Raw genomic sequence first — 27,979 nt, forward strand, 5'->3', positions numbered from 1 at the left:
ATATTTGGACAGTAATTGCCCACTGATGGCAAAATATCATTCCTTGAAAGAGCGCGCGAATGCATCACCATTCGCAGTGGTAGAAATTCGTGTGTAGTGGCATCAACTGTACTTCACTTTTACAGAGTTTTCTGGCTTATAAAGGTGTTGTTCTCAGTAAAAATGTCATATCTGCTATCACTTTGCTAACCTACCAGCTAGCCTGACTTGGTATTTCTCTTTAGTGTCCCTTTAAGTGAAGAAAGCATATTAATGCCATGTACCCATGGAACCTTGCCTTACACTTGTCCAATTTATAAATAGTGTAAATGCTACACATTTACTCGCATAATGGACGCTCTTACATAATGATTGCACTTGTAGTTTTGGTTCTCAGAATTTGTAATCCTCCCATTTATACCCCCATTTTTGTTGTTTGAGTATTCATGTGGAAAACCATGCTTCAAGGTGGCATTTCAGTGTTGAGGTGCTGGGACTTGTGTCAATTTTCCAATGCTTTAGTTGGTGCACAGGAAATACGGCAGCTTTGATTCATCATAGATGTTTTGCAAAACTGGATATGGCCATGCTAGTGACATGTCATTTTTCTTAGGCTCTGCATTGAACTGTTATCATAAGGAGGATGCAGCAGTACTGCTGTGCTGATTAACTAGGTGCTATTATGTACTTCATATACCCACTAGAACGGACAAAAAAAAAGTTTTCCTGCTGCATAAGAGCAATGCTAGGGTCCACTGATGCTAGTAACATTTCCTGCAGTGACATGCTGTTCCCTGGCACACCAGCGATGGAAGATGGTAGCATGCCGCTTGCTCAGTGATGCTAGTTCTAGCCATGTTTCACATCGAAGCTGTAACAGACAGTGCTTTGGAGCTGACCGCCACTTGTTTCGAAAGTTGTAATGTCACCAGTCACCAGTATGATCTCACATTGAAGTGAAGATGCAGTTGGTTTTCACAATGCTTTTGGCAGCAAAGTTAGCGGGCAAGCGGGCCAGGCGAGACTTGCCCTGCACACATGCGTGAAGCACTATCTGACTATCCCAACTGTTGTTGTGGCCAGTCATGTGCTGGATAGCATCATTATATGTGCATGCTTTCACCTTTCTGATTTATATTTTTTTATTTGAATGACAATTTGTACCAGGTCCAATTTCTTTTTCCTTGCATCCCATTTTCGCCATTTGAAATTTTTAACATATTCCCCTGCATTACGGTTCACCCCCAAACTTCCATAGGTTTCTTAGTACACCCAGCCACTTATTCATTTCAGCCAGAATTCAGCTCTCTGCTTAGCTCCTCTTTAATTTCGGGATAATTTCCAGCTATACTGTCCGGTAAAATTCTTTATTATCGGTTACTTGCTATTCTACCTTGCTTCTTTGCACAGTCATATCATTTTGGATATTTTGATGAATGCGTACCACTAACTGAAAAAATAAAAGAAAGCTATCCTTGTGTTCAGTTCCTATTCATGCTGTACAGTCTGAAACTTTCGGAATATTGTGAGCAGCAATGTAGTGGTTCTGTTGGTTATTAGAGAAGTTGTATTTTTTATACTAGTTGTTATCTTGTACATATTTTTCAAGCACTGCCTTGCCTGTGAAAATCTAGGTAGTCATTAATGTTCTGGAAACCTTTCAGGCTCTACTAGAGGCACAACAGCAGTTCCGCAAGTTGATTCATGGCTTCCGCTTCAATCTTGGTTTTTCGGGTAAATTCTACCACCGTGGCTCTCATGAGGAAAACAGTGGAGATGACATGCTGCTCTGTGAGTGCTGGGATCATTTTGCTGCTACTCACTGCAGCTGGTGTCTCTGTGCTACAGAACAATGACAATCTTAAGTGTGGATTCTCATGTTTCTGCTCCAGCTCATGCCCACGAGTTCTGGTGGTTTTGTCATATGTGGAGCCACAGCCAGCCCCATCTGTATGACAATGTAACGCTGCTAGAGACTGAAATGAGGCTCAACAAGGAATTTGCTAAGGTAAGTTCTTGGCACTTACCTGTCACTCACCTAACGGAGGCATTGTGAAAGTTCTGTTGTGAATTGTAGATTTTTTCAAACATTAATTCTTTATGGCCATGCAATGTGGTGTAATGTGCTTGACTGGTGGCTGCCTTATTTTTTTTTTTTATAGAAACACCGCATCCAGACTGACTCTGGATATTCAGTGGCACCCCACCATTCGGGAGTGTACCCCATTCATGAGCCTCTGTATGATGCTTGGAAAAAGGTCTGGAACATACGGGTCACCAGCACTGAAGAGTACCCACATCTTAGGCCAGCCAGGTTACGCCGAGGCTTTGTCCACCGTAACATCATGGTGAGTCGGCTAGAAAGACTTGGAAAAGGACTCCAGTGTTAACGTCATTTGTGCCGCACAGTAGGAATACACAGCATGACCCATTCGTGATCCACGACACAGGGAACATGTTGCTGATGATTTCTTTGCTGTTAGTTTTTATAGTGTAGACCATATACATCCATTAGATAGTTATTGCTGTATGTCACGATTTCTTTCTGCAGTGCTCTCTGTATTTGTCACATTTGATTCGTGTTTTTTCAGTAAACGGTATTCTTTTTTTATTGCATACATTTCCTGGATGTCCATGCCAGTTTGTTTGATGGATGTTTTCCTTTTCTGACTGCCATCTTTTTTTTTTTAAGTCGTGCTTATTTTATAGTGTGTCATGACAAGTAGATAATGGTTGCACTATTGTACAATGTTTTCTTCTTTTACTGTACACAAGTGCTGGAGTTTGTGATTGGCCACTTGAGGCAAATGGTTGTAATCAGTGCTTAGAGCGGGCTTAAATTAATTCACTTTATTATGTAATGAAATGATTGGCAAAACATGACAGTAGTGTCTTTTACTGAACTGTGATTGATATTTGGTGTAAAATTATTTTATTGTTGCTTTCAGTAAATGTTTTCACTGTTCATCTGCCCTGTGGCGACGTGAGCTCTCATGATTTAATGATTTAACTTGCAGGTACTGCCTAGACAAACATGCGGCCTCTACACGCATACCATCTTTCTTGAGCGATATCCTGGGGGCCGAGAAAAACTGGACAGAAGTATTCACGGCGGTGATCTCTTCTACTTGTTTGTTTACAATCCGGTAAGCAACAGGACTGTTCTATATTTTGGAAAAATTTGTTTCTTCTTGGGATCACAAACAAAGAAAGACCATATGAACATTTAGTACATAAATTGCTGCCTTTGGCTGCAGTTTTCTGTGGCTATGTGGTTAAAGGTATGAGCGCAACGGAGCAACATTTCGTACCTACGTGTTTACCTCTTGGATGCATGCAAACTTATCACTCACGGAAGGCATTCCATTGTGCTGGTAGCTTCTACTGCGTAGCCACGTAAAGTAGTCACTGAAAATGAATGTCTGCTCACCAAGGAAACACTGTACAGTCGACAACTGATCTAGGGACCGCGAAAACCCGAAAAATCAGGCAGTCCGGAAAATCAAATTTCACTGAAAAAATCTGGAACTTATTGCCATTATGCTGGAGGAAGAGGTCAGGTGTGTTGCACACATTCTAAAGCTCCTAATGGCTAAATTTCGCCACGCGACACGTGCACAGACGACGGGCGGCGACCGCTTTCACGAGCTCGGCCTGGCTGTGCTGCCCTCGGCATGTCGCCGATGAACGCACGGGTTGGGGCAAAGTCTAAACGGGAAAGCGAACACGTCGCTGCGGGAACTGCATTGCGCCCGCAGTATGATGGGCCCAGAACGAGAACGCGAAGATGGCGAAACAATGAGAACCGAGAAACGGCCGAAGCAAGCGTTCCATCGGCGTTGGCCTCCGTCTTTAGGCCTAGCGACTAGAGCCAAAATCGGCATAGTATTCTGCAATATGCACTCTGCGGTGGCTTGCATATAATGAGGGGCGGCTTGCCTGTCATCGAAACGCCAGTTATTTACGGTTTTACGATAGAAAAGTCAGGGTTGCGGTGCGTTTTGCCACGGGTACGCTGACTTCGCTTTAAAATGCACCACCATTTCCTCCCGTGCTCGCAGTCTTGGTGAAGCCGTATTAACCGTATGCCTCCCACACGCTTCGCTGCTACCTCTTTCCGTTTTCAAAACGAAAGACTCGGCATAGATGAGCTCCACGAACTCTGGCTGCTTTTAAAGAAGTTCGTACGGCGGAAGACGTTCAAGAACCATACGAATTCGAAACCACGTGGGCGCAATGTGCCGACTCGCGCAGAATTTCAGTATCGCAAAATGCCCTCTTTAAGCTTGAATTTCTTTTTATTTGATCAAGTTTTCGATCTCTTCTGCAGTTTGAAGTAATGAGGTCCCACTGTACACATTATATGGCGGCTTGGGTATTGGCGGCGAGTGCGAGCGAGGTCCGAAAAATCGAGCAGTCAGTTGCGGTGCATCCGAGATTTCAGGCGCTCTTATGCATTGGCTCTATGGGCCATGTTGCGGTGCCGCGAAAAAGTCTGAATAATCAAGCATGTCCGAAAAATCGGGCATCCGAATTTTCGGTCGTCGACTGTATATATAAAATGTTTTCAGCTAACTGTGAACGTTATACAAATTGCCTCTTTGTGGAGTGGGAGCATAATGCATGATGGCCTGTCAACATTTTGTTAGATTAGGATTCCTGTGAAGCAACAGTTGGGAAAATGCAGCAGAACCTCACTGATATGTTCCCATTTCAGGCATTCAAAATCGTAGGCAATAAGAATAAGCCATAGGGTTATACTGTTTTTCTTGCAGTTAATACGCTGCCAGATAAAGCAATTATCTGGCTATTACATTTAAATTATTTATTCACAAATTCTGCTCATATAATATTTAGCGACCAACTGCACATGTGCAAACATAAGAGGGGGCCAAACCTGGGAGCATGTGACATGAGCTGGAATGTAGCAGTAGTCACCTGTCATAGTGGCTTCTTTGCGGTGCCTAAATCCAAAGGGGCCAAGCATCGAAAATAAGAAAAGTGCGCAAACGTGCGAACGAGCTGCTTCCACAGGGACGTGACAAGACTAACGCAGTGCCTAAGGGCGGGAGGGTGAAACATACAAGAACTACAACTATGAGCTTACATTCAAGCGGGCGGGATCTGGGGAATGCTTTATGAGCAAGAAGACTACAACAGTCAACTGCCGCGACAGCTTCCCCCCGGTTCATTTGTGCAAGGGCGCTGAGCATCTGAAAACAGCGAGGAGGTATCCCAACTACTTTTGTCGTTGCTGTCGCCGGACTGATGTGTTGCGAAGTTCATTCTGCATTGAGGACAACACAAATTCGGAATTAATTTTGTGAGCACCAGAAAAAAAGCTGTTTGGACCTTGTGCCAAGAATACTAATCAACATTTTTATGAAGTAAAATTGTTAATAAATGTTTTGTACCTCATTCAACAGTTACATTTTTCAAAATTAGGCAGTTTGAAGTATTCTTTCTGCCAGGCAGTATCCCCCCCCCGTGCACACACACACACACGTTTTTTTTTTAACTAATCAACAAGGTACTGCTGTATATAGCAACATGGACCTTATGAATGGGTTCAGACCTTCACAAGTGTGAAAGCAACATGCACATATGCAGGGTAAGTGCTACCACCACTTCGGACATTAGTTATGCACAAACCATTTATATTGTTACGTGACAGCAAGTCGATGAACAGAGAACATGAAGGATGGTGATGGCGTGATTTTTAATGGCGCTGACGGCCTGTCATGAGCTCTCCCGCCCGCGCCCCTGCACACTTCGTAGTCTTCTAGTTTGCCACCTGACCCGGGGCCACCGAGCGATCGTCCCGATCGCGAACTAGAAGAATGGCACAGACAGTGAAACACAGTACATGTTGATAGGTGTGATAGAGGGGTGAACAGAGAAGAGAAGATGAAGGGCTTGGCTGTCACTATGAAAGAGACGAGCAGATGATGAGCAGTTGAAGCCAGCTCCACAAAGACTGAAGAGCCACCAGTCAACCGGAAGCCAATGCCTAGGCCCGTGGACACACCCAACGAGAGGGCTGGGGTGCTGTGTTCTCGTGTGGGTGGGTGGTCAGTGGGGTCTCGGGTCAGTGGCACCGGTCTGGGATCAGTGGCGTCATAAGTCATCGTGTCTTTTGGGTTCTCGTGTGGGCAATCAGTGGGGTCTCGCATCAGGGGTGCCAGTTTTGGATCAGTGTGGTCGTAGTCATGTCGTCGTGTCTTCTGGTCGGGGCTTGGGGTGGGGCGGAGGAGAACGGCAGCATCGGGTCATAACTGGCAGGCTGGAGCAATGCCGGCAGGTGCGGAACCATAAGCACTTCACAGAAGACATTGGCAGACAGCATGGCTATGAAGCACCGAGACCAGGATGCTGAAGGCCCCCAGCACCTCTCAGCAAATGTTACCTGACAGCAAGCTGATGAAGAAGTAACATGAAGGATGGTGGTGGCGTGATTTTTAATAGCACTGACGAGAGCACTCCCACCTGCGCCACTGCACAGTTCGTAGTCTTCTAGTCCGCCACAATATTGTCACCTCATCCGCATTCAGAAGACAGTGGCACATTTACTGTATTGAGCGAGTAGACATGGGAACATTTTGTGCTAGAACAGCATGTTCAAAACCAGCAAAAGCAAAAATAAGAATAAGCATTAATCTGTTAGCAAAATGTCAATAAACAAAATCAGTTTGCATGTGCACATGGTATGATTAGGCAGATGCCATCATATGTAGACTAATTTACGGAGCTGTGGTTAAAAACTAAATTAACCTTTGTTCCCAGATGTATTGTGTCTGCCTGAATATTTTTAATACCGAAGTACTTAGTTCATATTTGATATAATTCATATTTGATTTTGATATGAGGGTGCACTTAGTACAATTCTACTGAAATAAAACTTTACTTCGGTATTTGCTTGCTTCGTGTAAACCATATGGGGGAGCAGCACTTCTTAACTGGATGGGGGTTGTTTGTCATGCATCCATCTGTCTGCACAGCAACAAAGCAGATGATGCTCAGCTCTGTGCAGTTTTAAATGTGCTTCATTTCTCTTCCCGCACATGGCACTGATGCCGAAATTTGTAGGGCATGTTAAATTCTTGCTGTTGACTATGCATTTTGTCTCACACATGAATAGACGAGAAATCTCTCTGAACTTTTTGTTTTCAATGAATTCTGCCACCGAATTTCATCTGTCAGATTTAAAATGTCAAGGAAGCAGAGTCAGGTTGGCAAAGTTTCCATCTATTTCTGATGAAAATTAACAGTGTTATCAGAGCAGTTATTTACATGGATCCTCATACTTGGGATTTGAATGCATTGTGATAATTACCCAATTATTATCCTAGCTGTAGAAGCCTTGTATGATTTATGTTGGTTTCATAACTTGGCTGGGCCTTTTGTTTTTTTGCTTGCTTCCAGATCAATATCTTTATGACTCACTTGTCAAATTATGGAAATGACCGCCTCTCTTTGTACACATTTGAGTCTGTCTTGAAGTTCATCAAATGTTGGACTAACCTCAAGTTGAGCACAATTCCACCTCTGCAGCTGGCTGAGAAATATTTTCAAATGTACCCTGATGAAACGGATCCCATCTGGATGGTGAGTCAGTAACAGAACTCGGTCTTGTGTAGAGTTGCTCTGTATGCATACATGACAAAAGCCAGCAGTCACCGAAACCAAGGAGCATAGGGGATGTTTCTTTGATATATATATTCTTTGGTGTCCATCTATGAGAGATAAATAGGATAATTATTTCAAAGATAATTGATTAGATTACAGATTATGCATATGATTGATATAAAGTCACATATGCATTTTATTTCTGTTTTTGTTACTGTATTAATTTTTTTTTGGCTTGTAGCGAGTTTGGTATCATTATCATCAAAAGCAGTTTTGTAAATGCAGGGGTAAGATGTAAACTCGGGAATTACAAGGACAGCATGCGCCATTTTAAATCTGTGGCACCGTGTTTCATTGCGAACATTTCGAAGTTGGGTTAGCTTTATTTACTCTGCTTATATCAGTCATCGTGGATAAGTGCACTTATGTATTGTTGCATCTTGTTCTGTAATGTTCAATGTAACATTCTTGTTTGTGCTTCACAGCTACTGATACTACATTATGCTTTAAAATTCTATCTCTCTGATCGATACATATTCCGTTTTGCCCATATGGTTTGGTTATTGAACCAGTGTGCTTTCTGTTTAATCAATTTCTTCTAGAACCCTTGTGAAGACAAACGACATCTATCTATCTGGTCATCTAGCAAATCTTGTGAGCAGTTGCCAAAATTTCTAGTCATTGGTCCTCAAAAGACAGGTGAGTATTAGGTTTTTCTAGTAAAGAAAAAAAAGTTTAGCACCACTAAATGGAGCTGTAATTCGTTTCACATTTTTGCATGGAAGACTACAGTAGATTCTCGATGATGTGAATCTCTTGGAGCCACGAAAAATATAAGTAAAATCTAAAACGAAAAAATTCATTATGCAGAAACACTTGGAGTACATTAAGCAGTTCTCTTTTTATTTGTTGGCAATTAATTACAATGGGATTTATTTATGGTGTCGTTGCAGCTCGGACGTTTGTATCATCCGCAGTGGGCGGGAGAGTTTTAACACCATCAGAAATTTTATTTATTGTACACAATGCACTCTAACAGTGAATTTTACGAATTCGTATCATCCGGAAAGTCATATCAGCTGGAATCGTATCATTGAGATTCTACTGTGGTCTCATTTCAGTGGTAGATAACTTGTCCAAATGCTGTTGTCATAAAAGTTACTTGGCTTCAGCTTTTAATTATAATTATGCCTTGTTATGTAATCACACAGGTGCCCCCCCGCAGCTCCTTGTGCATTTAACATGTGCTTCTGTGTATTATCGGTGTGCGTTTAGCATTTGCTCTATGCATTAAGCATAGCAAGGACCTTAGAGTGTAAGAGGTCATGAAGTATTGACGTTGCATTGAAGAGTGGCCTGATAGGATGTGCATATAAATTATTAGAAAAAAAACGTGAAAGTAATGTAGCAGGTGAATGGGTGTGCAAAATTTTTTTTTTTCCTCTCTCTATCGCTTCTTAAAAATTCATGGTAATGCTGTTGAACAGTGTAAAAGGACTATATGTACTACAGAGATTATTCACTCTCATATTTGATTAGTGGCAGCAGGCTTCTGTGCAGCAGTGCCAGCAGGCACCATATTATTGGGAGGGGTGTAACTAAAATACAAAAACACCGGTGTGCTGTGTGGTCTAAATTAATCTGGAGCCCTCCACTATCGCATCCCTCATATCCCATGTGTCGCTTCCGGACGTTAAACCTCAAATACCAAACAAGCAAGCAAGTGTTCTGCTTTCACTATGCCATGCCATGAGCTGCTCACAGCCTACAGGGCCCCCACTGGGGCTGCTGATCAGATTATTTCACACAGCTGTATTATCCTGCTCCTGGTGCCTTGATGACACGTGATCGCCTATGCATTCTACTACCATATTGCTATGAGCCATCGTTGCCTGCACAGGCGCACTGTACAATTGACGTCACATGAATAATTGTTGTTACACACTTGCCATGCAGTGAGCACTGGCCTGAGCCACACGTTCAAGCACCCACAAATAATGCTCTCCTACACAGCTTGCATACATCTGGGGCTTTTGTGAACAGTGTGAACAAAAATTTATGGAGCCATTGTGCTACGTATCGTGTTACTTGTGTGGCAGTGACATCTATGGGTGCTGCTTCATGACAGTCTCTTTGAAAGGATCGTGAAGTGAGTGGATGCCAAAGGTGTGGCGTGGCTCTAATGCGTACCGTATTTACACTATTGTAAGTCGACCCCCCCCCCCCCCCCCCCCCCCCATATCACATTTCAGAAAAAACAAAACAAAAAAACTTTGAGGTCGTTTAAGCTTGTCCTTTAATAATAGAACTCGATAGCATTATCCTGCGGCCGCCGCTTATCGCCAACCGCTGTCGGCTGCCGTGCGCGAGCGTGCCTGTGGGAACATTCCAAAGCGAAAATGTATTAGTCACTGGACTACTCGTCCACACTTGTGCGCCTTTGTCCTCACGTCGTCGTGCAGGGAAATCGCGCTCTTCGCAAATAGCCACATTACGACATCGCATGGAACAGCTGAAAATTTTGCCTCGCTGCAGCTGCCACACCTGTATCACCCGTTGCGAACGTCGAACTTGCAGCTCGGCGCGCAGTTGTTCATTTCTTCGGCGTAAAGAATGACAGCCATCTTGAATGTAGCCGTGAACAAGCGGCGGTCGCTTACCGGACCCGGAGCACAAATGACCGCTGTCAAAGCACTACATTAAAAACTTGTGAAACGCGGCCGGCAGTAGTCAAGTGCATCAGAGCCAGAGAGAAACTACGCGTGAGCGGCGTCGGCTACTAACACTCCCCTGCACCGCTGCCGTTCCGAGTGGTGGTGCCGCCGCGATTGGAACAGTGGCTTTGTAATCTTCTGTCGGCGCTCAAGGGAGCGCCGAATGCACAGTTGAAAGTAAAAAAAAAAACCTTGGAAAATGCCTATTAAGAGTAGAACGCGAATGCATTATCGGGCCGGTTTATCAGTAGCCGCAACCTGCAGCTACATGTGGGGAGTGGGGGGTGCCGGTTTGCTGCTTATCGACAGCAACCATCGGCCGCCGCACGCGGGGAGGGGATGCCGATTCTGCGTGTTGACAGCAGCTGCTCAAGTCCAGTACCAAGAGCGATGTGACAGAGCCGCACAGCAAAAATGCAACAACGCTGTAGCATGCCTGATATCTCGTTTGTCTTGCCTTTATTTATAGTGCCATGCTTTGGTTTCAATTGTAAGTCGCGCCCCCCCCCCCCCCCACTTCATATTTTCAAATTTTTAAAAATAGGTCGGCGCTCAATCGGGTAAATACAGTAAGTCTGCGTCACCTTTGTGTAGAGCGCTCGAGCATTGCCCTCTCTTGCATAAAAGTCGACCGCTCGTCATAGCGTCTAGCTTTTAAAGGCTACATTTCCATGGAAGTAGGGCGATATCACTTGCACACAAGGTGTGTACAAACAATTCGCCTGCAAACCATGGTCTGCTTTCTAATTTCACTTTTGACTACACGGTGCAGACTGCTGGAGTGGTCTACTCACGGGTGACGCAGACTGTACTTGCGCCTCTTGCCAGCCAATGCAGCTCGCCAAAAAAAATGCTGCCTAATTGGAAGTTTTCTATATTTGTGTGGCATCACCTCTTGAAAGTAAATGAATTTGCACCTGTGTGATATATATTTGACATTGCCTATTCTGTGGCAGTGATTATTGCCTTGTGATCACCAAAGTGCAGCAAAGTGACTTCTTGGGATGTGGTAGTACAGCACTTGCACTTTTTTGCTGTTTCTTGTGTGCACTTGTGCATATTTTGTTCCTGCCATTGCTTATGTTCAAGAGTCTTTTGTTATTTGTGTTGGTGCTCTTCAGAGGGAATCAAAACAGGCTGTAACTTGCCTGTGGTATGCCACAACAACAATTTATTGGTGCTAGGGAATGGGTGCAAGGGATGAAAGGCATGATGACAGACATTGTGATATCCGTTAGCAATGGTTTTTACTACAAAAATAGAATGGACTAAGGTTGTAAGTTATTATTGAATCAAGGAAATGACATGATGTGCTAGTAGCTAGTAAAATGCTCTGCTGAGCTGTATGTGGACCCTGCACTTCTATACTCTATGTGCTGTATGTTCTTTTGGGCTTGTGGCAGTGATCAGGTATGTATTATGGAAATAGGCAGGTGCTTATGTTCATTGATGACAGCAAAATGTAGCTATCTTTGGCTGCTTCCGTGGCCTACATAACAGTAAATAAGATCTGTTACTGGAGTTGTAAACAACATTTTGCCAATGTGGCTTGCAAGTTTTCATGCTAAAGACTATACTCGGCACATACGTAATAGCATCTGTGAGCACTGCTAACCAAGAGGTATCCATGAAAGCCTGCACTTACACTTTTGGTTTAGTTATGGCTGTTGTGGAGTATGGCTCATAAATGCATGAAGTGATAGCTTGAAAATATCACTCATATTGTATGATTAAAATTTATCTCTGGGTGCTTGATTTTGAGGTTTTTTTTGGGGGGGAGCATCAGAAAGTATTTATGTTGGTAATGTGCAGAAACAATGCGTAAAACTTTATTGTATTGAAGTTTATATGTCAACATCCTGGCAATGGAATTTTTTTTTTTCAGGCACAACAGCACTTTATACCTTTTTGACTCTGCATCCAACAATAGCAAGTAATCACCCCAGCCCGGACACCTTTGAGGAGGTACAGTTCTTCAATGGAAAGAATTATTACAAGGGCCTTGACTGGTAAGTGGTGCATAACCATTAACAACATACCACCCCTGTTGCTTGATATATCAAAACAATTTCTATGGTTGTCTGTTTGATAGTGTGTTGCATATATTCTATTAAGGCCCTTCTCTTTAATATTTGAAAAAACTTTGGCTAAGAAGTCACTTCTTTTTTGCATATTTTTTCTTCTTGGTAATGGTTATTACTAAAATATTCGGCTGCTGGCAAGCCCAAATCAAAATGTGACCACAGTAGCATTGCCATGAGTCGCACTGCATCATGCTTTCAATGCAACTCTCGGCTGCCAGTCAGAACTGGCACCAGTTCCATGCACCTGTTGCAGTTGCTTCGAATTTGCACCAGGTAAAAACGTTCGTGCAAGGTGCATGGAACTGCTGTCTCTTCATGGCTTGAGTGGTGGTTTAAAGGGAACCTAAAGGGGATTGCTAAGCCAAATGAGACTGATAATTTAGCATCGCATGATAGCAAATATGTCATATTTAAAAGAACGTCTTGTTGGGCTACATAGTTGGTAATTGTTCATCTTTGGTTAAAGGTACGAAACGCAAGGAAAGTAGACGGGGCTGAACGCCCAGTGTGCCTTCCTTGTGCCTGTGTGTTTTTGACGCCTTTAACCAATATGCAATATGTCATATTTAGCTGAAACTGAGTTCTGATAAGCCGTAAAATTTTGTTAATTTGAAGTACACATGGCGGCACCCCTCATGGATTCCTGTAACTGGGCTTGGTGACTTGAATTCTTCGCTGACCTGCGGAAAACCATTTGTGGAGAAACTTTTGCTACAAAATTTAAGCCATCTGTAGTTTCTCTTGTTACTCTACTAACGTCTAATTGGAACTTTATGTGTACTCCTAGTGTTTTCAAGTCAACTAAATATAACGATAATAAGTGGGATGCTGCAAACAACTTTCATTATTACTGTTAAATTTTCATTTTTACTACATGCAGCAGGTTTTTCTCAACCTTCTGGCTCTCATTACATGGGACACCGTGTATATTCTGTGCAGTAGGAAAATAAAGCCATTTTTATTGACTTGGCCTCTAACGTGCGCTCTTGTTAATGAGCTGTCTGACCTGCTGTGGAGCTGACCTGCTGTGGAGAATATTTCTTTATTTATGAAGTTTTAAGTGGATGATGCTTTGGTTCTAAGGTTGTCCCTTTTTTTATGTGCCACAGGTACCAAAGCTTTTTCCCGGCACCCAAAAATGGAAGTGCCCCATTTTTGTTCGAGAAGAGCGCCAATTACTTTGATGGTGAACTGGTACCCCAGCGTGCTCATGCCCTCCTGCCTCGTGCCAAGCTGGTGACCATTCTTATCAGCCCCACAAAAAGAGCCTATTCCTGGTATCAGGTGAGTTGAGGTCCGTTGCTTCATGTCTGTGTTTTAGCTCATATGCGTTGCACCTTTTGTGGGAATGCTTGCAGTTTCCAGAAATTTTGAAGTTTGGGTAACCAGGTCAGTTGTCATAATTGAACATTTTGTAAGCTGGGGCATGGCAGACAAGAACTCATCACCAGTTTGGTGAGCATAGGTGTGTTAAAACCTTCATTTCCTTTTGTCTTGCTGAGGTCTCTGGACGCCATGTGAGCTAGGGCTTATTCCAGGAAAGGCCAAGCCGGCAAACCTGGTTCGAAATTTTATTCGATAGCTGCAGCCATCAGAAATCCTCAAGTTGGAGGGACGAAGTTAGTCAACAATTTGTAAACTGCTGCATGGCAGAGAAGTACTCACCACTGTTTAGGTGTGGCACATCTGTGTGGTGAGATTTCATGCTTCCTTCAGTCTGAGGGTGATGTTTAAGGCTGTCTGGAATGGCACTGATTCCAGTAAAAGCTGAGCCAACCAAGTCCACATTGGGGTCTTGTTCAGTGGCCTGGTGAGAGGTGAAAACTGATGTGTGCAGCTGCCTGCTGCCCTATGTTTTATAAGGAACTTTTTCTCATATGCATGCTGGGGGTAGTGTATTGTTTCAGAAAGGCCATATGGCACTTAAGTATTGGTTCTTTTCTTCATATTTTGGATATTTTCAACCATGCCTCAATTGTAACTTAATTGCAGTGCATATGTGCTCCAGACTTCTGGGCAATCTGCGTCTCACAGTAAATTGGCACTTTTTGTGCATAACCTCTTCCACACAGCACCAGCGGTCCCATGGTGATGCGGTCGCCCTCAATTATAGCTTCTATGATGTGATCACAGCCAATGACCATTCACCCAAGCAGCTGCGAGAGCTACGTAACCGGTGTCTAAACCCTGGACTGTACGCACAGCACCTGGAACGCTGGCTCAGTTTCTACCCACCACAGCAGGTATAATGCACATTATTTTGGTTCTTAGAATTAGTCCAGCCCCACTGTAATGAAAATGTAGGGAAGAGTGAAAATGTGCATTTCACTGTCGCTGGAGGCAGTTGGGCTTGAACGCTAAGCATTGAAAGCTGGCTGAAAATAAGCGCATGCAGAGGCATGCCGGAACCAAATTTAAATGTTGGCACTAGGGGTGTGCGAATATTCGAAATTTCGAATACGAATAGAATATTTTTGATATTCGATTCGTATTCGTATTCGAAAATTGATATTCGGGAATTTTCGAATATTCGAAAATTCCCGAATACTCGCCAGCGATCGTATACTGCACATACTTTCATAAATTCGACCATGGCAAAACCACAATATCTGGGCAAATTAGCCGATAATGGAGTTAAAAATTCTAGGAAAACAATACAGAGGTCCTATCCACTTCCTTCTCTGCCGTTTATCACGCATCCCTACGCTCCAAGGCGAGGATTTCCCCAAGTGGGCTTTCCGACATATCACCCGTGCTGCGAACAAGATGGCCGACGGCCCGCTTCAAGCAATCGCAACGCGAAATCGCGTTTTTTTTTTAACCCTTCGGTAATACGTTACGTATTTAATGCCCACATCCGAAGAATGCGTCCTGTTGCCTTCATAACTCTCCGAGCGTGACTTCCACCATCCCGTTTTGTAAACTACGCTATGCGGGAAAGCCTACTTGCGGAATGCCGCGGGAGCCTCCTGAAGGGGCGCGTCGAATAATCACAATAGGGCAAGCCATCCTGTTAAAATCTCGCCTATTGCATGGTGCATTGTAACCTGCACACCTCTTTAGCAGGCGTAACGGCAGGCGTGGCAACAGTCGGAAGGCCTCTCTCGCTAGGGCAAAAAAATAGCCTGGCTGCGTAGTTTCGTTTTCTGAGCTTCACCGCTGCCCCGTGGCGACTTCAAATGTCGGCCCGCGCATTCACCGATAGTCCAATCCCAGCTCCGCGTGGCTTATTTTTTTTTCCTTTTTAGAAACCTCCTCGCCGCTCCGATGCCAGTGTGTGTTTCCCGCCCCCTTGCTTGCATTTGTGTTGTTCTTCCAGCACTCCAAAACGGGCGGCTCGTCACGGGCTTACAGGTGTTAGCGCGATGGAGCCGCCTCATAAGGCCTTACTGCATCTTCAGCATTTTCGGCAGCTTTTTTTTTTCGTGGGGGCGCGGGCAATTTTATTGAAAGAGGCCTTCGGATGAACCAGGCATTTCTTACGGTCCCTTGAACTCCGAATGAATGAGGTTTAATAGTCATCATGTTTGTTTTTTTTTGTTGCCAGTATTGTCATTTTATGGATTTTGTTTTTCATGACCTCATTATAGTTTGGATACTGTTATGCTGTCTATTCAAGTAGTATACATTTCTGTGCACATCGTGTTTTTTTTTATATGGTACTGAGGCAGTGTAGTTTTGTTTATTTTATTTGCAAAGTCCATACACTATTTTGAAAAAAAATAAGGGCAACAACGTTTGCTTGCTCATCGTTTTCTGAAATTTTTTTGTACTGAGCAGATATTCGATATTCGAAGCCATTTTTTCTTCATATTCGTATTCGATTCGTATTCGAAAATTTCAATATTCGCACACCCCTAGTTGGCACTATGGCAGATGTGGGAAGCGAAAGAAAGCAATCTATGTTCCAACACAGTGGCACATGTGCCTTCCTATGCGTGACACAGAACGCTTGCATATGGCCAAGAATAGCACCACAGAGCAGTATACTAGTATTATGTATTGTTATCGTCATACTTGTGATGTTGCATTAATAGCCCAAGACTAAAGTTCAAAACGCGACCATGGCCTATGACCATTTGCATTGCCTGACTTCTGCTACCTGTGGCAGTTTTCTTTTTTTTTTTTACACATGCACACACCTAGACCACTATATAGGCTAATGGTCCATTTAGTATTGGAATCATTATAAGGACGTAGTTCTAGAAGGGAAACTCATGATGTGCAGTGTATAATGTGCAGCATGGAAGAATATGCTGGATTCTTCATTCATTTTGCCTGGCACTGTTATGTCAGATAGCCAAAAGAGTGGTAAGTACGTCATCACTCAGACCTGGGACAGGTAATAATGTGTTCTGTCCCTCATTCTCTCTCCCAAAGGTAAACTTTTGGTTTTCATGTCCTGTCTAGTCCTGGTCAAATACGCCTGTGTGAAAGAAACTTGTGGATTACTCATGGTGGTTTTGATGATGTGGGATTGCAGCCTGGAGGTGATTTTGTTATCTCATGGTTTGTTATTGTGGGATTTGACATGTTATCTTCATAATTTTGTTTGTAAGATGGTGTACAATATTTACCTTGCATTATAGCATGTAAGTCGACCCCTTAACTTTTGGCCCTCCCTGACTGAAAAAAGTTGACTCCAGATATAAGTCTACATGTATAGCTCCCTCCTTCTCCCCCACCAGGGGATGGTATCACAGCGTGCACAGCTGAAAGCAAACAACATGTACCAACACAATCACAGGGCCAGTATTCAGAGGCAAATGGAGATCAAAGGCGATAATTGCATTCCATCCTACCTTCTGTACTTGCGTGCAACCCGCTAAGAACACGAACCCAAACCGCCAAACTGCTAATGGTCGTACAGTTTCAGATTCCAGCGCAACGCGCACTCTGGAGGATACCAGAAGTTTTCTCTTGCGCTGTGTACCGCTCGTTAAGAAAAGCAACCACCAGCGTGAGCGAACCATTAATTAGCATTGTCTTAGCAGAACAATTTGTACGCAAAATAATTTTTTTTTTTACCTGTGGAGCTCCATGCACTCTGCCGGGAACGGGTACCCAGCACAAGGTGCATACTACCTGCGGCTCAGCCAAAACTACCTTAGACCCCACAAATAGGTTGACTCCGTGTATAAGTCAAGCCCTCAATTTCAGATGTCCGTTTTTGGAAAAAGAAAAACGTGACTTAAATGCACCAACATATGTAGCGTAACATCTCCTGTTTGGCCTTCTGACTTGTGTAAAGCAGTTAGTGGACATTCGATTATATTTTCATTGTACTTCTGGGATGGGAATGCAAACATGTGTTAATTTTTTTTCACAGCTCATGATTATTGATGGAGAGGAGCTCAAGTCGGACCCAGTACGTGTCCATAAACAAGCTCCAAACCTTCCTTGCCATAACTCCATTCTTTGATTACAGTGGATCGCTGAGGTAGGCCTTCTTCTTGTAACTTAAGTCTCTACTGCTGATGCTCCATGTGTGCAGGCAATTTTTTTTTTTTTTAGTTTCATTAGAAACATATTGTGATTGTGCCCTATTGCTACTGAATTGATAAAATTAGGCCTTTTGCATTTTGTTTGTATCTACTGAGACTTTGTCATCATGAATGTGACAGGCATGTTCTGTGCCATGGCCACATAGTCACTTTTAATAATATCGAAGGGATTGTATGCCAATTGAAGTCAGTGTAGATTAGCCTCCAAGGGTGCAAATGTGCTAATTTCACCAAAACAAAGCTTCTTTCAAGAGAAAAAACAGTGTTAATGTCAGATATCTGTAGTGACTGACTGCTCACTTTTTCACATTATGGGTGATAGTGATCTTGGGATGAGCAATAAATTGGGTGACCCTTATAAATTTTGTAAATGCTGCAGACTGCCATTGAGATACTGTATTTACACAATTGTAAGTCGCCTTGAATGTAAGTCGGCCCCCATATCGCATGTGAGGGAAAAAAAAGGGATAGGCATGCTCGTGGGCATATTTAAAAATTTAAAATGTATTACTCACTGGCCATTGTGCCATTGTCCTGACTAGTGCTGCCGTCATCATCGCTGCTGCGGTCCCACAGCACGTGATCCTAACGTCGACCAGCGAAATCCCCCACTTCGCAAACACAACTACAGCTCGTCATCATCCCGCGAAATCGCAAACACACGCACCACGACATCGCATGGAATAGCTGAAAATTTTGCCTCGTTGTAGCTTCCACACCTGCCTCACCTGTTGCGAAACATCTTAACTTGCGGCCCAGCGCACACTTGTTCGTTTCTTCGGCATCAAGAATGACAGCCGCCTTGGAGGTATCTGTGAACGAGCGCCGAATTCTTACCGGCCGCGGAGCACAAATGACGATTGACACAGCAATACATTAAAAAGTGGTAAAACATGGCCAGTCAAATACGTCAAACAGCAAAGAGAAACTATGCATGAGCAGCGTTGGCTTTTCCATCAGCTACCGACACTCCCTGGAAGCACGGGCCGTTTTGACTGGGCAACAGTGCCGCCGCAATTGGAACAGCGGCCCTTCCATCAACTGTGAGCGCCGAGTGCACAGTTAAATGTTAAAAAAAAAAATTCAAACCCTTCCGAACAAGCGCGCAGAATAGCCGAATGCTACTGGGTAGAGCTGTAGAGCAAACAAAATAGCAACGATGCTGTAGCATCCCTGATATCTCATTTGTCTCACCTTTATTTATGGTGCCGTGCTATGGTTTTGATTGTAAGTTGACCCCCCCCCCCTCCTCCACTTCGGATTTTCCAATTAAAAAAAAAATAGGTCGCCTTACAATCGTGTAAATGCGGTAGACATGAGTTGGTTGAATTCTTTGATCTGATGAACAAACAGTTTCAGAATATTTGGATGGCTTTCCATAGACTTGATGTAAAAAACAAAAACTGTGCTTAGTTAAAACCACTTTGCTTCTTCGTTAATATGAACTTTGACATCGCCACAGTCCACAGTGACTGCGTACAGTGTATGGGGTCACTCTGTGTCCAGCCGGCCGGAAGGCGAGCTTCTGTGCCAGCTACACGCAGGCGTTATTCAAGTACGCAACACGTTTCCCCAACCCGTGGCGCAGAGTCACAGCCACGGCAGGTCTGGACGAAATAGGCAACGGCAGGGCATGCTAGGAAATAGTTTATTATCCTAACGTGAGGCAAAAGCACACTGCGGAAGAATGTTCTATCCGTAAAATAGATGTTCAGTAGCTCACCAAGTCGTTGACGCCGACTGCGTTGGGTTCGGGGGTTCGGCAGCGAGAGAGGGTTTCCCGCTGCGAGTTCCTCCTTTTATCCCCTCGGACATTGCCTCCCTAGCAGCAAATCGTTGCCGTCATGCTCAGGCATGCAACCCTCTCCGCAGTAGGCAGTGCGCTGCCGTGACGTCACGTCAGTGCTGGGGCGGAAATGAGAAGAGTCGCAGGGGTGCCTTCTTTCCACATTCCTGGCAGCGCGCGCGCGTGGAAGTGACGATCGTTGCTGGCGCAGTGGACGAGGGGTGATACCAGTGTATCCCACAAGCGGTACTTATGGCGTCTGTGTAGCACTCTTGAAACTAGGCAAATCAAAACAACAGAAAAAAGAAGAAACTGAGCACAATGGTGCTAGTAAAGTCCCTGGTACACAAGTACATCAACCCCTGCTCCTCTGGGTGTGCCTTGGGACTGCACAACAGTTAACACATGTTGCTTTTGGTGCATGTAAGGGTGTGTAGCTATGAGATATCACAGTGCTTAGAGCTCGATAAAACATGGTATATTGTGGCTTGGAGCCATTTTCTTTGTCTTGGGTTTTAATTGTGTAATACAAAGCTTCCCCCCCCCCCCCCCCCCCAAAAAAAAAAAAATCAAAGTAGTGGAAAAGAAGGTTCCAAGTTGTTGTTGCCGCAGCAGTCCCAGAAGGCTGCTTAATTGTGGCATGTGACTCCTCCCCTTACTTACTAGCACTGAGATACAGGCTGTAAGCATTACTACATGTACTGCTTAAAATTCTGCTCTCATTGGCCCCTCTAAGCCAAAGTGTATGTTCCGGTCACTTAATATTTCTATTGACATATTGCTTCCAGAGAGCTAATAGCGCACAATTATGGCAGCATGAGCGTAAAAGCGTTTTATTTTCTTTGACTCCCATTGCTGAAAGGCATTCCAGCCTTGTTGGCTAGGGCCATATTGTGATTGGCAAAGCAAGGCCCAAAGGTAGAAAACTGCTGTGTAATCACAATTTATATTTAGTCAAGAGCATGGTGAAGGAAAGGGGCTCTGAAACACCTTCTGAGGGGAGTACAGAAACTTGCTCAATCAACAAGTTTCACTCGTCACAAACACCTGAGCCAAAGAATACACTTTTACACACAGCAGAGAACCCACAAACGTGTGAAAGTTGGCAAGCCCTTTTCAGCGACTTTTTGGTGCTCGGGAGCCCTCCTCCATCGTACGCCGCTGCGTAATTTGTTCAGCAGAGATGGCTATTGGTTAGATTTGTTCAGGCGCTTCTTTGGCCACGTCCAGTCAGCAGCATCGCTCCTGCGGGTCAACCTTTGTGAGCGTACAAAAAGTGACGAGAGGGAAGGGCACAAAGACGCAGAAATTCAGATTTTAACTACAGATTGCTCAGCTTCTACAAAACACATTAAAAAATTCTTGCTGGAGGATATTTAACATCCCAGGAATACTGTACCTTAATTGAGGACTTCTTTCAGAGCCCCTTTAAGCAACAAATGAATGAGAGTGGTTGTTCTGTGGCCTGCCGCTGCTTCAGCTTCCATGTTTGTACCCCTTTTCAGTTTTTTCTGTCCGACTCGAGCAATCATGTCATGCTTGATGTCAAATTTTGAACTGCTTGACCTGATGAACAAATTTGATCTCAATTTCAATCTCTTCAGTTAAGTGCTGAACAAAATTTTAAAATGTGCCACATTAATTGCAAGAGGACTAGTTATTCTTATACACTAACAAAACGAGGTTTTTCAGGTTTTTAGTGCCCTCAAAACCTGCAGTGGTTATTGGCAATTGCTGCACGCCTGTTTTCAGTTATGGCTATCTTGGGGTTAGTTTAAACAGCAATGGCTGTTGTGTGAAGGGATGTATTTTCTCATTTTCATTTCACTTAAACCACAAAGTGCAGTGAATAACTTGTCACAGTGGGTGCTCCATTAGCTTGCATAAATATTCTCTGCCTGTAAAGGCCAAATCACTATCATGGCTCATTTCTGCTTGAGCTATGTGGAACACGCCCATAACGGGCCTTTTTGGGCCATTCTGTCATTGGGGGGCATCTGAAACCTCACTTTGCTGCTGCATGTGCCCTTCTTTGGTTGCTGCAGCTGGGGCAGCTAAAGAGAGGCAGCAGGGCCTAAGCTAGTGCCGTCTTGCAGGTTTGACCCCCACAAGGGCTTCTTCTGCAAGGTGCTTTCCCAGAGCAACCGCACCAAGTGCTTGGGGCAGGGTAAGGGGCGCCTCTATCCACCCATGGACATACGAGCTGAGAAGTTCCTCAAGGCTTACTATCTCTCGCACAATGTGGCTCTCTCTAAACTCTTCAACAACCTCAGGCAGCCTCAGCCCCATTGGCTCAAGGAAGATCTTTCACGAGGATAAGGCTGGCCACCTTTCGCTTGTGCTTGCTGTCATTTCTACCATTGTCAAAGGACCTGACAAGGTCGGTCCCCTTCCTTCTGCTGCGCAAAGGCACCTTATGAATGGCTGTGCCATGGAACTGAAGAAAAGCACATTGTCTGTTGTACACCTTATTGTTCTGCAAGATGCAAGGAGTGTTTGCAACAAGGCATACACTGCTTGCAAAAAGGTATACACTGCTTGCAAAGGCCATATTGAAACTTTTTCATGAATGTGGACAGGAAAGACTTGTCTACTGGGCTATTTGTTGCACAGTTTTGGTTTCAAAAGTGCTGAAAGCACATTTCTCAGTATTTTGGAAGGGATCAAGAAAGCGAAAAAGCAGCTTCACTGATATAGCATTGTTAAAAAGCTGTCTTTTTTTTTGTGCTATTGCCAGTTCACACTTCATCTTTGTAACACTCTTTATTCATCTTGAGGGATCTGTAGCATTTGCTAATCAAACCAGCACTCTTAAATGAGTCTGAGGTGATTTCATGCCTGGCAATTTATATGCTTAGTCTGATTGCAGCATGACAGAGAAGCTAATGCATATGCAGGGAATTTTTTTTACGAATTCTGTTTTGTGCATTGATGCTTGTTTTTTTGTTATACAGTTAAACCTCATTGTGATGAGTTTAAAAGGGGGCTGAAATTGCTTTGTTTTATTTGTTGCATTAAACTTTCATTAACTCAACTCTCATATCGCGAAATATCAGGAAAGTCTAACGTTCTTTGTGGTTCATATCAAACTCCAAGTGGTGCCGTGTGCTTGTTTCTGTTTATTTCAAAAGGTGTTTGTGATGAAATTATGATATCTCAGAATCTGGCTTGTGAAAACTTAGTCATGCTGCGGTTTTTATGGCCCAATGGTTACGCCACAAACCAACGAACATGACTGTGCTAGCATGTTGCAAAAGACACTGCTCACTGCCACTTTGTATTGTTCTGTAGTTTGCTCGATTCTAGCATCCTCTCTCACGACTTTGAAGCTTGGAAAATTTGTGATAAAGATGCATGATAGAAATAGCCAGTGTTCCTGGTTAACAGCAGCCTGGCAGCCCAAGAGGGGAAACATGCAGAAAGAAGTGGGAGATTTCAACCCCCTCTGCAGATATACTCTGCGAACAGGGTTTCTTGGCAACGCTGGCAAAGCTGACAGAGCTGAAACACGCCCTTTCCTCCTAACGCAGTGGAATATAGTCTCCATTGGCAGTTAATACAGTAATTTCTCGTTATAACGAAATTGCCTTACTCGAAATGTCTATTTATTCGAAATTTCTTTTAGTCCCGACCCAAACGCACGCATTTTAAGCTGCATTACTCGGAAGTGCACAAAGTACTTGACCCACTTAGAGCAAAGTGGCGAGCGGAGGCATGTTTGACGCGAGGAGCTACGTTAACAAATCGGGAAGACGACTTTGGGGAAGCCGGTCTAGGATTTTGCTCGCCGCTCGCCATAATCGGCCTGCATCACAATAAAACACCACCCCTAGCTTCTTTGCACTTTTGACAGTGCAAGTCAACCGATAACTTGCCAAAAACACGAAAAATCTGAGCGTCACCAACAGCGAGTCAGGCTATCAACATGGCGGGTCAATGCAACCATGGTGTTTCTTCGGCGATTTCCTCTCGCTGGTCGTGCTCAATTCGTGCCATCCGGCTAGACTAACGGTCTAAATGCATACTAGTAGGGTCATTGAATTTTGTTCCTAGACATTTGTCAACTGCGCAGACGCGACACTGCGTAAGCACAGACACTCGAACCGTAGAATTGACACAGTGCCGTCGACAACGGTGTGCCAAAAAACTCTCGTTTTGCAAACTTCACAGCTGCACACCTCGGGAAAAAACTGCCCAGTAATCATGCAAAGCCCCTACTGCAAAACCGTTCAGTTTCCACGGTAGCGCTGCGCACCCACAGTGAGCGGGTAATCGTTTTTTGCGCACAACAAACACAACCTCATATTCGAGCCATAACTTATGCAGCGCTTTCCAGCGCAATACTCTTGTAGTCTTACGTGACCGCCCCATAAGAGCGGCCACTGCCTTTGAAATACCCTGAAACACCCCCATAAAAGCGGCCACTACCATCGAGATTCAAAATACCCCGAAGGTTGAATGCATAGGCGGCGACCGCGGCCTTGTGCAGTCCTTGGTCTGATTAAAGCAGTGTGTGCACTAAGAACTTGAAACGGCGAAAGCTCACTGCCTTTTTTGCACCTGACTAAGGTTTTGGTTCACTGGATACATTGTATTTTGACCTCCTCACAGTTGCGGCGCAGTTAAAGTTTACTGCTGAGACTTTCCTGGGTGATCGCTTATAGCGAATTACCGCTTATAACAAAATTTTTCACTGTCCCGCTGACTTCGTTATAACGAGGGATTACTGGACTTTCATCTTAAAACACAGATATTTAAGGCATATTTCTAACATAACTCCACATTTTAATTGTTCAAGAGACATGTCAAAAACAGTTTCTTTGATTACAACTAATCATTTAGGCACATCCAATTACAAGAAGCTTCCATAGATGTCACCATCTGCACCAGTGGCAGAGCACAGCAGTTTCGCAGCGAGCAATGTGCCACGTAACCTTTCTGCAGCCAAACTATTCTTGGAGTGACACAGTTACAGACAGTCCGCCCGTGTAGCTTTTTCTTCATTGCCAAAAAATGTTTCTGTTGAATATGGTCGAACTCGGATATATCAGTCTTTAAGCTGCAAAATAGTTCTATATGTCAGTGATTCGTTATGCAAAAAAAGGTGATAGGTAAGCTTACCTGTAACCTGTAAGGAAGAGTGCATTGTGCCCAGACTAGTGGCGCACTGCTGCAATGTGCTGCCTTCCGGCGTTTTGACAGTGCACCCCTTGCTTGTCATCACTAGACCTATCCTGCTTCGCACCGAAGCCACAGCGGGCAGTGCTTTGGAACTAGCTGCTGCATATCATAAGATGTTTAATCTTTTTACCAGTGCACTATTCATTAAAATTAAGGCACAGTTGGTTTCCCCAGTTTCTTCGGCAGAAGAACGAGGGTCATCACCAAGCTTTACTTAGGTTGGCTTCACTACACGACGCCTATGTGGCATGGAAAATGAGTACAAGAGATTGTAGGCCACCCTCAAGCACACCCCTTGTTCACCTTGTCCCGCAGTTTCACAGCACTAGTGCTGCCAGCAGGGGCCCACCGCGTGCAAAATGTGATCCTAGAGTGCCGTTAGAAGCACCACTTCCAAGGGTATGACACTGTGTTCGATGCATTGAATGACTGGTGAAATTGGAGTTTGATATACTGCATGACTTTCCTATACTTTTATATGCAGGATTTTGAAAGGGGTAATGTGTGTGTTCGATATATCCAATAACATTAAATATCCAGGTTGCACGCAATATATCCTGGATGTCATCTGAGCCGCGGCAGAGTATGTGGTGGCCACTGCTGCCATAGCGATATCGACACCATTTAACAGCCGTATATCTTGTGCAGCAGTGCCAAATAATTTTACTTTTTTTTTCAATAGTTAAACGCTCAGTTTGCATGGAGAGTTGGCAGTGCAAAATAACGCGATATAAAAGCTTACATTTTTATGATGCATGATCAATACAATCAAAGTTTCAGTACTTTGCTTGCCTCAAAGTTTCGTTTATCTCGAAATATTTCTCCATTTTTTAAGACTGAGCTAGCCAGGGTTTGTTATGTGTCTAAACTGAATTTTGTAGGGCTATGTTTCAGGGGGAATTGCATTTGCATTTTATATCTGTTACTTTGTTTTGAGTTGTTTTGGCATGATGAGGTTTAACTGTATATGTTTTTGTTTGCTTTCAGCAGTAACATTAGGTCTTTTTAACATATGTGACTGGGGCTTGCAACCTTGCCATTAGTAGTAAGGGTGTGCACTTCTGCTTGACTGGTATATGTGTAGTGCAGCTGTTTACCTCTTATAGAAAAAAAAATAATTGCTGATGCTTGTTGCCAAAGGCCTTGAGACTTGCAGTGTGTGGTGGAACATTGATGTTGTTTGTACCTGTGTGCTGTGTGCTCTGTTTGTGAATGCTCTGCCAACAAGGGAAACTGATTGTTGCTGATATCATTGGACTCATGCCATCTCTCCTGAAGTGTGTTATTAACCTTGAAAACAAATTACAGTGTAGGAAAACACATTGGCCTGCTAGCTGTTCGTCTCCTTTAAGTGTTAGCTCTGTAGACTTGGCATTGCAGATCATTGTTCATCACCCAAAAGGCTATGTGCGGCAAGAAAGGGAGGACCTTGGGCAATAATTCTCTGCCTTGTTTTTGCTCCCTTTACTGTGGCAGGGACATGCATCGTAGGTCCTCTAGAATTTTATTTACATTTTAATATACACCTATCAATATTTGCTGACAGGATTGGTGAGGAAAAGCATCTTTAGTGTCACGTGTAAATGTGATTGTTGTAATAAGCGTAAAGGTTTACTGAACCTTTCTATTTTCTGTATGCTCTGAGCATATTCCAGTGGCCATTTCTTTTATTCATGTGTTGGTTGCAGAACTAATGTAAATATAAAAGATGGCTAACATGTAGTTCATATATATGTAAAATATTTTGCTATGCCATTTTAGTTTTGTAGAAATGTTTACAGGCATTTTGCAGGTCAAACTTCTTTTTGTCTTGTTTATGTTTTGTGCATTTTATTTTACTAAATTGCACGGTCCAAAGAATGTATGTGTTGCACTACGAAGTGCTGCATTTTTACATTTTATGAAGAGTTTGCTTTGTTTCATATTGCTTTTGATATCACAAAGCAGTTCAAGACATAATGGGCCTCATGCTTCTTTGGACAGAAAATAGTCAAACTTGTTTGTAGTTTGTATCAAAAGCAGGGGAAATAATACCTTTTGTACAGTAGACTGTGTAGTGTATGGTAATTACAAGTTTCGGTGATTAGGAATTGTGCTGAAAGTGTGGTGGAGTGGCGAAACATGTATTCAATGAACTACTTAAGATGTGTTACAGAGAAAGATAGTCATATATGTATTTGTTTTTTATTTTCAATTGTGTCATTTACATGCTATTTTTCTGTTTTGTCAGTAGTCGCACATGTCTTCTAATGGAAGAACATTATGGAGTAGTAATCGAAAAATTGAACTTTTCATTAATGTTGCTGCTCATTGTCTATTCTCTCATTCATGCCGTTAGCACCTTTTGCAGAGGCATTGACACACAGTTATTGGCAGTAACAGCCTTAGTGGTGATATTGTGACACCATATTATGACGGAGCTACCATGCATCTGAACTGTGTGAAACAGAAGAGGAAGCCACGTGGCTTTCTGGTGAATCATGGCAACCGTACTCACTTTTATATATGCCACTACTGAAAAGAAGGAGCTTTAGGCTTCTAGAGATAGGTTTGGTCATAAAAACTACTGTAGTGTCAATAATAAGCAAAAAGGCATTTTCAGAAATTTCATTGTTTTCCCAAGACAAATGCATAAAAAGTTTGAACTGTTACATTCGTTGGATATAGCTGCCCTCTTTGCTGTGCTGTTTCTCACGGTTTCAATTTATAAAACTTAGATTAGTTTGAGTGTGGTACATGAAAAAAAAAAAAAAAGTTGCTTGAGATGATGCAATTGTTTTTGAGGACTTGTTGTTGGGTGGAAAACAAGGCCAGTATGATAATGTCACCTGCCTTATGAACTGTAATTTTTCTACAGTTCCTAGTATGTCTTCATTGCTTGTTCCTTTCGTTTGTATTTTTTCTTGTTAACTTAGGTTTTGCACAGCCCAGTTCTTAGACATGAAAACTTCTGTTTACCTTTACGTCTTAAGGCCTGACCACATAACTTTTTTGCTGTTACTTTTTTTTTATGGCGATAGTATTGCATGCTGCAAGCACTAATCTAAGCACGACCATTTATCTGTTAATTACTCATAAATAAACAACTTTTGCTAACATGCAAAC

At 43.3% G+C, this 27,979-nt stretch overlaps 1 protein-coding gene across 1 annotated transcript in view; it reads left to right on the forward strand.

Moving 5' to 3' along the window:
- The window catches only part of sfl (N-deacetylase and N-sulfotransferase sfl), a 51,157-nt gene extending 23,195 nt beyond the window's left edge, over positions 1-27,962 (forward strand). Inside the window, 12 exon segments of the mRNA XM_077648217.1 lie at positions 1,644-1,770; positions 1,872-1,987; positions 2,142-2,327; positions 2,997-3,125; positions 7,402-7,584; positions 8,208-8,304; positions 12,205-12,328; positions 13,513-13,687; positions 14,476-14,646; positions 17,733-17,774; positions 17,776-17,843; positions 21,790-27,962. Coding sequence (XP_077504343.1) covers positions 1,644-1,770; positions 1,872-1,987; positions 2,142-2,327; positions 2,997-3,125; positions 7,402-7,584; positions 8,208-8,304; positions 12,205-12,328; positions 13,513-13,687; positions 14,476-14,646; positions 17,733-17,774; positions 17,776-17,843; positions 21,790-22,012 — 1,641 coding nt within the window. The 3' untranslated portion in view covers positions 22,013-27,962.
- Positions 27,963-27,979: the final 17 nt, after the last annotated feature.

This window comes from Amblyomma americanum, chromosome 1, assembly GCF_052857255.1.
Source record: "Amblyomma americanum isolate KBUSLIRL-KWMA chromosome 1, ASM5285725v1, whole genome shotgun sequence".
Taxonomy (NCBI): Eukaryota; Metazoa; Arthropoda; class Arachnida; order Ixodida; family Ixodidae; genus Amblyomma; species Amblyomma americanum.